The sequence below is a fragment of the Pleurodeles waltl genome, chromosome 9 (genome assembly GCF_031143425.1).
Source record: "Pleurodeles waltl isolate 20211129_DDA chromosome 9, aPleWal1.hap1.20221129, whole genome shotgun sequence".
In the NCBI taxonomy this organism is placed as follows: Eukaryota; Metazoa; Chordata; class Amphibia; order Caudata; family Salamandridae; genus Pleurodeles; species Pleurodeles waltl.
The window spans coordinates 792263061-792275606 of NC_090448.1; the positions used below are offsets into that span (position 1 = coordinate 792263061).

Sequence of the window (12546 nt, forward strand, 5' to 3'; positions counted from 1 at the left end):
TGGTAACTGAGAAACTGCCATTAGAGAAAGCTATAGGGATTGTAAAGAGTTTCGAAATTACTTTGCAAGGGTCGAAACAGCTCATGACTTCAAATCACTTGAGTGTGTGCGCAGTTTGAATTTTTAAACAGAAGTCAATGTTGAGGTTTGTTCTGTATTACCTAGTGATCTAGATGCACTGGTGTGCTTTTGTTGCAGTTTTAAAGTTCATTTGATTTCCAGTCATACTTTTTCGGGAATGGAATTAGTGTGCTGTAATTGTAAAATCAAAGCCCTTTTTTTAATACGTAAGGGTAGAAGTGAGAATTTTGGCAAGGATAATATAGTCGAGCCTCAAGCCCATGTTAAGCAAGTAAATGTGAAAGAGGTTGTGTTGCAGGTGTGTGAGATAAACCATTTAAAAAAGGATTGCCCCTATTGTAATATTCTCATCAGAGTAACAACTGTTTAGGTCTTGGCTGATTCAGGTGCCAAAAGTTGACCGATCAGGGACAACCTCGTAAATGGTTGAGGAGGTTGAATGAAGCCTCTAGATACCAGATTAGTGGGATATGGAAACAAAGCAATAGAGGTTGCTAGTTATTTGGGTCGTGGGCAGTGCAGGGGACTCCCTGTGGCCCCCAGCACTTCCTTTCCGCCGGTCTTTTCATGGTGGGCTCTCTGCCATGAAAAGACAGGTGGAAGGAGGGGTTGTAATCAGCCAGGAGGCGTTGAGTTCAGCACCGCCATGGCTGGTTGGAAGTCATACCACTGTCGTGCCTTCGGGAACCATGTTCCCCGGCAGGGACAGTGGTCCTTTGGCGTACCAACTGCCTAAGTCGTAATTTGGCACTTAGACTGCCAAAGCTATGGTGGTCCGACCGCCACCGCGAGTTTGGCAGACTCATGACCGCCAAACTCATAATGAGGCCCAAAATATTTTACAATTGAAAAAGAAGCTTTTGTTTGTTTGTGTGGCATATGTTATGTCAGATCATATGTGTGGGGGTGCTCTTTATAGTGTGTACAGACCAAAGATCATTGGTGATAAGGTATAAAAATAAGGTTGTGCTAAAAAAGCTTCTCAGAGAATAGCCAAGTGGCGCAATCACCTTTATGAGTATAATGTTAAGGTGGAATATATGCCAGGTATTAGTAATGCTTGCAGATTGTCTGTCAAGGATGTCTGCTCCTAAGGTGGATTATATTGAGATGATTGATGTGATATCTTCAGTGTCTGTGATGTGTGATGCAGCATCTATAGGGTTTTCAAAGGAGGATTAATTTGGGATTACTTTGGGATAAAGCTGGCCTGATAAAAATGTTTACAGGGTGTCTTGACCTACTCTTGGTTTAAGAGGTTATTTATCATAGGTAAATGGTACTTTGTATAGAAGAGAACAACTAAAGGTACCATGTGATCTGCTTGAAAGGATTTTGCCTTTTGCCCATGATGGTGAAGCTGGAATAAGGAGCACTAAATGGAAAGTTGGAATGGACTTCTGGAGAATGGGGAGAGTTACTAGAGATACTGACAGTAGTGGGCGTCAAAAGAGGCTCAAGGGCCAAATACATAGTAACTATAGATCGTAAAGGATGTTGTGGAGAAGGTAGTGGTGGTACTCTGGACAGAGGGTGGTTCTGCAAATAGATACAGTGGGAGACAGTATTGGTAGTACTCACACTGCAGTTGCGGACACTTGTGGCACTTGTTCTGGCCCCAGGAGGTGCCGATGCTCCCACAGCAGTCCTCTTCCTTTGTCAGCCCAGGCAGGGGATTACTTCCACACTGATAGCGCACAGGTCCACACCGCCCAGAAAAAGAGATCAAAAACAAGTTTTCCTGCATGATTCCAAAACTCAAAAGTGACAATAACTCTCTGTATGTAATATTTAGTCTCTCTTTCAGTGAGTCACATACCCAACACTATTACCCTGCATGTATGATATGGCTCTCATGCTGCAGACTTCGTGTTGACTCCAAAGGTAATTTGAGCAAATGTTCAAAAGTCAGTGGCCTCACACGTAATGTGGATAACATCAATGTCCTAGGAGGGGATTCTGAGCAATGTGAATTTCAGAAATTCATACATATTTCCTATGTTCTGGTCGTATTCACCAATGCAAATGATCAGAACAGACAGGGACTACGTTTGAATTACACAGTTGTTTTTTTGCTTGATTGAGTTTACCATCAAATTGTGTTTGACATATTCAGATTCCTCTCCAGATAGGAAGTCATTAGAAACTTGTGAATCATCTAAAAGATAAATGGGCTACTCAAAGCACAATTTGCTATAACTATGTAGTGCTGAGAATGCCATGCCAACAGTGATGACACTCAAAATACTTTCTTAAAGTCACTTACTTTATCTGGATCTACATAGATACTGCATTTTAGCAAGTGGAAGTCTGACAGAATATCGCGAACCAAAATATGGAGACACAAGTATTGTGTCAAAAACAATGTTTTCCATAATAGTGTGATCCTATACGTATAATGGGAGCTAAAAAATATTGTGTAAAGAATATCGTCCAGAAATGGTGACAATTTTTGTTTTTTTAATAAATATCGACTTTAAATGAATAGTTAACTAATTAAAAATAATGTAATGTTAAATGGATTGTTTTAATCATTTATTTAAATATACATGTACATATATATTTGTATACATATAAATACTTAAAGTATATATAAGTTTATATATAATTAAAAAAACTAAATAAGTAATTTTAGATATTAACAGTAAAATAAAGTGAACATTAGCAAACATATATATAACCAATAAACATATGTAGCCTGATTTAAATATTAAAATACACATATAAAAGAACAAGTTACTTACCTTCGGTAACGCTTTTTCTGGTGGATACACTAGCTACCTGTGGATTCCTCACCTTATGAATTCGTCCTTGCGCCAGCATCCGACGGAAAGCCTTCTTCCTAGCTGCCCACGTCGACGAGGATGTCATAATGGCACGGCTCCATGTGACTCCATCTGACGTCACCGTGCCAATAAGAGGTCCTCGTCGGCATGCTGACGTCAGTTTCACCTCATTTTTTTCGTGCCTTTGAGGCGAACAGGTGAGAACCGACATAAAAAAAAAACGCAAAGAAAAATACATATACACAAGAACACTTCACATTATCGCATATATTCACATGAAATATAAGTATTAGATTACACCCATAAATACATATATATATATATATATATATATATATATATATACATAAACAAATCAAATATAAACCTTTGCAAGATATCTGTGCAATCAGGCAGGCAACGGGGAGGCGGGAGGGACCGTGAGGAATCCACAGGTAGCTAGTGTATCCACCAGAAAAAGCGTTACCAAAGGTAAGTAACTTGTTCTTCTGATGGATACAACTACCTGTGGATTCCTCACCTTATGAATAGAGTCCCATAGCCGTACCGCACTCGGTGGTGGGTGCCCGCCTGATTACACCAAGAAATCTTGCAATACCGAGCGAGCAAAATGACCGTCCCTCCTCACCTCAGAATCCAAACAGTAATGCTTTGCGAAGGTATGGAGGGACGCCCAAGTTGCCGCCTTACAAATGTCCACTAATGGAACTCCTCTTGCTAGGGCCGAAGTGGCCGACTTAGCCCTAGTGGAATGGGCCCTGATACCCTCAGGGGGAACTTTCTTCGCCAGTGAGTAACAAACTTTTATACACAGGATGACCCACCTGGAGATTGTTAGTTTCTGGACCGCTCTGCCCTTCTGCTGTCCAACATACCCTACGAACAGCTGATCATCCAGACGAAAGTCTTTTGTTCTCTCCAAGTAGAAACTAAGAGCCCTCTTAGGGTCCAACCGATGGAGTCTCTCTTCATCCTTAGAGGGGTGGGGAGGAGGGTAGAAAGAGGGAAGGGTAATAGTCTGTCCCATATGAAAAGGAGTGACAACTTTTGGCAGAAAAGCTGCCCTGGTTTTCAGCACCACTTTATCAGGGAAAAACATGGTAAATGGGGGTTTAACGGAAAGGGCTTGAAGCTCCCCAACCCTTCTAGCAGCAGTAATTGCAATCAAGAAAACAGTCTTTAGAACTAAGGGCCAGATGTAGGAATCCTTTTGCGCCTCGCAAAGTGCGAAAAACGCAGTTTGCGAGGCGCAAAAGGCTGAACGCGATGCAGAATCACATTTTGCGAGTCGGTACCGACTCGCAAAATGTGATTCCGACTCGCAAATAGGAAAGGGTGTTCCCTTCCTATTTGCGACCGCATCGCGATGTAGAGTTGCTTTGTGACCACGAAAGCGGTAGCAAACCAACTCGCAGTTACCATCCACTTGAAGTGGATGGTAACTCATTCGCAAAAGGGAAGGGGTCCCGATGGGACCCCTTCCCCTTTGTGAATGACCACAAAAATATTTTTTCAGAGCAGGCAGTGGTCCTATGGACCACTGCCTACTCTGAAAAAACCGAAACCAAATGGTTTCGGAATTTTTTCTTTTTGCAGCTCGTTTTCCTTTAAGGAAAACGGGATGCAAAGAGAAAAAAAAAACTGCTTTATTAAAAAAGCAGTCACGGACATGGTGGTCTGCTGTCTCCAGCAGGCCACCATCCCCGTGAGTGCCTAGACTCGCTATGGGGTCGCAAACTGTGACCCACCCCATAGCGAGTCGCAGAAGGTGTCTGAGACACCTTTCTGCATCTCGGATTGCGAGTTGCAATTTGCGAGTCGCTATGACTCGCAAATTGCAAGTCGCAATTTGTAACTTACCTACATCTGGCCCTAAGTATTGTAACGGGCATGAATGCATAGGCTCGAAAGGCGAACCCATCAGAAATGTCAATACCAGATTCAGGTCCCACGGAGGCATGTGAAAGGGCGTGGGAGGAAACTTATTAACTAATCCCTTAATGAACCTATTTACAATCGGAGATTTGAATAAAGAAGGCTGGTCCGGAAGGCAAAGAAAAGCCGACAGAGCTGCCAAATAGCCATTAACTGTAGCTACCGCACAGCCTTTCTTTGCTAAATTAAGAGCAAACAAAAGAACATCTGAAAGGTGGGCCTTTAAGGGATCCTCTCCGCACCAAACCACAAATTTTGCCCACCTACCGGCATAAATGGATTTAGTGGAGTGTCGCCTGGACGATAGAATAACATCTACTACATCCAGTGGCAGAGAAAAGGAACTCAGGTTGCCCCATTCAATCTCCAGGCATGAAGGTGCAGGCTCTGGAGGTGGGGGTGTAGAACCTGCCCCTGCGACTGTGAGAGGAGGTCTGCCCTGAGTGGGAGACGGAGCGGAGGGCACTGAGAGAGTTGAAGTAGGTCTGTGTACCACACCCTTCTCGGCCAATCCGGTGCCACCAAGATGACTTGGGCCTGGTCTTGACGAACTTTCCTCAGAACCCGAGGAATCAAGGGTATGGGGGAAAACGCGTAAAGCAACTGGCCGCTCCAGGACATCTGAAACGCGTCCCCCAACGCTCCTTGCAACAGATACTGGAGGCTTCAGAACAACAGACAGTGCGCGTTCTCCCGAGTGGCGAATAGATCCACCTGAGGCGTACCCCACAACACGAAGATGTAGAGGACCAGGTCCGGATGGAGACGCCACTCGTGATCTACTGAATAGTGATGACTGAGACCGTCCGCACGTACATTCAGAGCTCCGGCCAAATGATTTGATATTAAGCAAATCTGATGGTCCTGAACCCAGGACCAGAGTCGCAGAGCCTCTCTGCAGAGAAGGTACGACCCTACCCCTCCCTGCTTGTTTATGTACCACATCACGGTAGTGTTGTCCGTCAGGACCTGAACCGACTGACCACGAAGGGAAGGGAGGAAGGCCTTGACCGCCAAACGTATTGCCCGCAACTCCAACAGATTGATGTGCAACATCAGTTCTGCTGGAGACCAATAACCCTTGATCTCCAGGTCCCCCAGATGAGCTCCCCACCCTAAAGTGGAAGCATCCGATACCACTGTGGCCACAGGCAGTGGCAGCGAAAATGGTTTTCCTTGGGAAAGGTTGCCGTCCACTATCCACCAATGAAGATCCGCCGCAGTGTCCCTGGAGATCCTTATTGAATCCCCGAGATCTCCTTTGTGCTGGAACCACTGCCTGCGGAGGCACCACTGAAGAGCCCTCATATGCCAGCGTGCGTGAGTGACCAGCAGAATGCAAGAAGCAAACAGACCTAGCAGGCGTAAGACTTTGAGGACTGGAACTGCCGCTCCATTGTGAAACATTAGAATCAGCACCTGAATGTCCCGAACCCGCTGAGGTGGGGGGTAGGCCCGAAACAATGTTGTGTCCAATACTGCCCCTATGAACAGGAGGCGTTGAGAGGGCTCCAGGTGAGATTTGGGTACATTTACTGAAAAACCCAGATCGAACAACAGCTGGGTTGTCATCCGCAGGTGAGACAACAGAAGCTCTGGAGACTTGGCTTTGATCAACCAATTGTCCAGGTAGGGAAATACCGCTAGTCCCTTCCTTCTGAGATGTGCTGCAACCACTGCCATCACCTTCGTAAAAACTCAAGGTGCTGAAGTAAGTCCAAATGAAGGACCACAAACTGGTAGTGTTGCGACCCCACCACAAACCGGAGATACTTCCTGTGCGACTTGATTATCGGAATATGAAAGTACGCATCCTGCAAGTCGACAGACACCATCCAGTCTCCTTTGTTCAATGCCAATAGCACCTGCGCTAGGGTCAGCATTTTGAATTTCTCCTGTTTGAGGAACAAATTCTAAATCCTCAAGTCCAGGATCGGTCTTAGACGACCGTCCGCTTTGGGAATCAGGAAATATCTTGAATAACACCCCTGACTCCTTTCCTGCACCGGTACCAACTCTATTGCGCCCTTTGATAACATGGCCAGAACTTCCTGTTGTAACAATAGAAGATGGTCTTCTGAACAAAATGAGGGACGGGGGGGAAAGGGAGGAGGGGACTCCTGAAAGGGGAGAGCATATCCTTTTTCCACAATCCTTAACACCCAAGAGTCTGTTGTTATCGACTCCCACTTGTGGAGAAAAAGACTCAACCTTCCCCCTACAGGAGAGGTATGAACGAGAAAGTGGGGAAAACTAGGGCTGCTTCTTCTGTTGTCCACCGGAGGAAGAGGATGAAGATGAAGGCTGCTGGACTGCCCCTCTAGCTCTACCCCTACCCCGCCCTCTAAAGGAACGATAGGGCGGATTGGCAGGTTGTTGGGCCAAGTATTGGGACCTCCGAAAGGCAGAACCACGAGCAAACCCCCTGAATCTACAAAAAGGTCTATAAGATGTAACAGTGGAAGTCTGTAAGCCCAAAGACTTAGCTGTTGCCCGACTGTCTTTAAACCTTTCAAGGGCAGAATCCGCCTTCTCTCCAAACAGCTTTTCACCATCGAATGGCAGATCCAACAGGGTGGTTTGAACGTCCGAGGAAAACCCAGAGGACCTCAACCAGGCGTGCCTCCTAGTAGCCACAGATGTCCCCATGGCCCTGGCTACCAAATCAGTTGTGTCCAGGCCAGACTGTATAATCTGTTGTGCAGCCTCCTGCGCATCCGAAAAAAGAGACCCAAAGGACCTCAGTAACTCCTGCGGTAGATCTCTGAGCATCTCCTTAGCAGAGTCCATAAGGGCGTGGACATACCTGCCCAGCACACAGGAAGAATTTGCAGCCTTGAGCGCCATGCTACAGGATGAAAAGATCTTCTTAGAAGACTGCTCCATCCTCTTGGACTCTCTATCAGTTGGAACCACAGGGAATGTTCCAGGAGCAGACTTCGCAGAGCAAGACGCCTGGACTACTAAACTTTCAGGAGTCGGATGGCATGACAGGAAACCCGGATCTCCGGGTGTGCCTCTATGCCTCCTCGCTACTGCCCTGTTCACTGCAGGAGTCGTAACCGGCGTCCTCCACAGATACAAAATGGGCTCAGTCAACGCCTCATTGAAGGGCAGCAAAGGATCATCACTGGACGTAGAAGGGGGCAACACCTCAGTCAGCAGGTTGGTTTTCACCTCCGCCACATACAAGGGCAAGTCTAGAAACTCCGCTGCTTTCCTGATCACTGTATGGAAGGATGCTGCCTCCTCTGTAAACTCCCCCGGAGATGCAATGGCCCACTCCGGGGAAGTATCCAGGCCGCTTGCAGACGCCAGACCTTGGTACTCATCACAAGGCCCAATTTCACCCTCCTCCAACTGCCTGTACTCTTCCTCTTCCAGAAGTCGTAAAGCCTTTCTTCGAGACTGAAGGCGTATTTCCAAAGTCGGCGTCGATAACGAATCCATCGAAGCTGAAGACTTCGAATCCCAGTAGGGCACAGGAAGAGATGGATGATTCCTAGCATCACCCGGCGCCGGCGTCGGCGCCGACACGGACTCCAATGACGTCCTCTGCGGAGTCGGCTGGCAGGAAGGCGATGGGGCCGGCCAGGAAGGAGACATCATTGATGTCGAATGGTGAGGCGATGGCGTCGGCTGACGCGATGGTGGAGCCACAGACGCAGCTAGTGAAGACCTCCCACGAGGAGACATCCTCGGGCCGATCCGACACCCTCAGCAGGGCAAAAAGGCATAAATGGGGCCGCCTTATACGGCGCCGGAGAGCCCAAATCAAATGCCAATGGCCCCGTGGGACCCACCGGTGCACCAGCAGGAGCCATGGACTGAAACACGGCATACATTGCATTAACAAATGCAGCCGGATCCGCCCCTAGAGCTGGGAAAGCAGGATATTGCAGAGCAGAGGACTGTCCTTGAACCTGCTGTACATCAGACTCCTGCGAAGCCAGCGAAATCTGAGGACTATGATGAGACACCTCTAAGACTGATGGCGCCGGAGATAACTCCGGACTCCTGGGCTGAGGCGTCACAGTAGGGCTCATCTCCCATGTCTTTTGGCGTCGAGAAGACAGAGACCTCGACCTCGATCGACTCCGCTCAGACCAGCGCCGTGAGTCATGAAGGCGCCGTGAATCATGGTGACGCCGCTTCTTATGCTTCTTTGGTGAAGCATGGGAGGAATCTCTCTTATGGCCCTTCTTCTTGGCTTGTGTCATAAAAAGCTTCGCCTCTCGCTCTTTCAGAGCCTTAGGGTTCATACTCTGGCACGACCTACACCCTTTAACGTTGTGCTCAGACCTAAGGCACCAGATGCAATCCAAATGTGGATCGGTCACTGACATCTTACCTCCACATTCCCTACATGGCTTAAAACCGGACTTCTTTGGAGGAGACATTGTAACCACCAAAAACGCAACAGTAATCAACGAGCCAGGAATAAAAACCGTTAGCGTCGAAGGCACAGAAAAAAAGAAAACTGACGTCAGCACGCTGACGAGGACCTCTTATTGGCACGGTGACGTCAGACGGAGTCACGTGGAGCCGTGCCATTATGACGTCCTCGTCGACGTGGACAGCTAGGAAGAAGACTTTCCGTCGGATGCTGGCGCAAGGACGAATTCATAAGGTGAGGAATCCACAGGTAGTTGTATCCATCAGAAAGTTTTATTTAGTATTGTACACTAAATATAGAAATAATGGGCACATATTTTTTTAAAGAACATAATAACAATGGTTTTAAAGTTTCAAAAAATACAAAAATAACATTAGAGAAACAAAGATACATTTGAATATCTATCTATCTATCTATCTATCTATCTATCTAGGTATATATATATATATATATATATATATATATATATATATATATATATATATATATATATATATATGGAAAATGTCACTTACCCAGTGTACATCTGTTCGTGGCATGAGACGCTGCAGATGCTGTGCATATCCCGCCATCTATTGTTGGGCTCGGTGTGTTACAAGTTGTTTTTCTTCGAAGAAGTCTTTTCGAGTCACGAGATCGAGGGACTCCTCCCATTTCGGCTCCATTGCGCATGGGCGTAGACTCCATCTTAGATTGTTTTCCCCGCAGAGGGTGAGGTAGAAGTTGTGTATATAGTAATAGTGCCCATGCAATGGAGTAAGTATATATGTACATAGTGTGATTAAAAAGTGATATATTTACAAATTTATAAATGTTCAAGTTTATTTTTATCAACTTATAACGGCTACAGGCTCCCGGGGAGGTGGGAGGGCGCATGTGAATCTGCAGCGTCTCATGCCACGAACAGATGTACACTGGGTAAGTGATATTTTCCGTTCAATGGCATGTGTAGCTGCAGATACACATGCTGTGCATAGACTAGTAAGCAGTTATCTCCCCAAAAGCGGTGGTTTAGCCTGTAGGAGTTGAAGTTGTTTGAAATAATGTTCGTAGTACTGCCTGTCCTACTGTGGCTTGTAGTAATGTAATGTAGTAATGTTTAGTGAATGTATGAGGCGTAGACCATGTGGCTGCCTTACAGATTTCTGTCATTGGTGTATTACCTAGAAAGGCCATTGTGGCGCCTTTCTTTCTAGTGGAGTGTGCCTTTGGTGTAATAGGCAGTTCTCTTTTTGCTTTAACATAACAGGTTTGAATACACTTAACTATCCATCTAGCAATGCCTTGTTTGGATATTGGATTTCCTGCATGAGTTTTTTGGAAAGCTACAAACAATTGTTTTGTTTTGCGAAATTGTTTGGTTCTATCAATGTAATACATTAGTGCTCTTTTTATGTCTAATGTATGTAATGCTCTTTCAGCTACAGAGTCTGGTTCTGGAAACAACACTGGGAGTTCGACTGTTTGGTTTAAGTGGAACGGTGACATAACTTTTGGCAAACATTTTGGATTTGTGCATAAAACCACTTTATGCTTGTGTATTAGTATAAAGGGTTCCTGTATGGTAAAAGTTTGTATTTCACTTACTCTTCTAAGAGATGTGATAGCTATTAGGAAGGCTACTTTCCAGGTTAAGTATTGCATTTCACACGAGTGCATGGGTTCGAATGGCGGACCCATGAGTCGTGTTAATACAATATTGAGGTTCCACGAAGGAACTGGCGGTGTTCTTGGTGGAATGATCCTTTTTAGACCCTCCATAAATGCTTTTATGACTGGGATTCTAAATAGTGAAGTTGAATGTGTAATTTGCAGATAGGCAGAAATTGCTGTGAGATGTATTTTAATGGATGAAAAAGCTAACTTAGACTTTTGTAAGTGTAGTAAGTAGCTTACAATGTTTTTTGCGGACGCGTGTAATGGTTGAATTTGATTATTATGACAGTAATAAACAAATTGTTTCCATTTATTTGCGTAGCAATGTCTTGTAGTAGGTTTTCTAGCCTGTTTGATGACCTCCATACATTCTTGTGTAAGGTCTAGATGTCTGAATTCTAAGACTTCAGGAGCCAGATTGCTAGATTGAGCGATGCTGGATTCGGGTGTCTGATCTGTTGCTTGTGTTGAGTTAACAGATCTGGTTTGTTTGGTAGTTTGATATGAGGCACTACTGACAGGTCTAGTAGTGTTGTGTACCAAGGTTGTCGTGCCCAAGTTGGTGCTATTAGTATTAGTTTGAGTTGGTTTGACTCAATTTGTTTACTAGATACGGAAGGAGTGGGAGAGGGGGAAAAGCGTAAGCAAATATCCCTGACCAACTCATCCATAACGCATTGCCCTTGGAGTGAGGCTGTGGGTACCTGGAGGCGAAGTTTTGGCATTTTGTGTTTTCTTTTGTTGCGAATAGGTCTATTTGCGGTGTTCCCCAGTTTTGGAAGTAGGTCTGTAGTATTTGGGGATGAATTTCCCATTCGTGGATTTGTTGGTGATCTCGACTGAGATTGTCTGCCAACTGGTTTTGAATTCCTGGGATGTATTGTGCTATTAGGCGAATATGATTGTGAATCGCCCAATGCCAAATCTTCTGTGCTAAGAGACACAGTTGTGATGAGTGTGTCCCTCCCTGTTTGTTTAAGTAATACATTGTTGTCATGTTGTCTGTTTTGACAAGAATGTGTTTGTGGGCTATTATTGGTTGAAATGCTTTCAACGGTAGAAACACTGCTAGTAATTCTAGCTGATTTATATGAAGTTGTTTCTGCTGAGTGTCCCATTATCCCTGGAGGGCTGTGTTGGTTGAGGTGTGCTCCCCACCCTACCATGGAAGCATCTGTTGTGATCACGTATTGAGGCACTGGGTCTTGGAAAGGCCGCCCTTGGTTTAAATTTACAGGATTCCACCATTGAAGCGAGGTGTGTGTTTGGCGGTCTATCAACACTAGATCTTGAAGTTGACCCTGTGCTTGTGTCCATTGCGTTGCTAGGCACTGTTGTAAGGGCCGCATGTGTAACCTTGCGTTTGGGACAATGGCTATGCATGAGGACATCATGCCTAGTAGTTTCATCACTAATTTTACCTGATACTTTTGGTTTGGGTGCATGCTTTGTATTACGTTTTGAAATGCTTGTACCCTTTGTGGACTTGGAGTGGCAATCCCTTTTTTTGTGTTGATTGTTGCTCCTAAGTATTGTTGTATTTGACACGCTGTAAGTGTGATTTTTGGTAGTTTAGTGAGAACCCTAGTTTGTGAAGGGTTTCTATGACGTTTTTTGTGTGTTGAAGACACTGTTTCTGAGTGCTGGTTTTAATTAACCAATCGTCTAGATACGGGAATACGTGTATGTGCT

General features: G+C 45.3%; 1 protein-coding gene across 3 annotated transcripts in view; it reads right to left on the minus strand.

Moving 5' to 3' along the window:
- LTBP3 (latent transforming growth factor beta binding protein 3) overlaps positions 1-12546 on the minus strand; it is a 336564-nt gene that overhangs the window by 274867 nt on the left and 49151 nt on the right. For all 3 annotated transcript variants that reach the window (XM_069208015.1, XM_069208017.1, XM_069208016.1), the window contains exon 4: positions 1663-1768. In XM_069208015.1, the coding sequence (XP_069064116.1) occupies positions 1663-1768 (106 nt within the window). The remainder of the gene's footprint in view (positions 1-1662; positions 1769-12546) is intronic.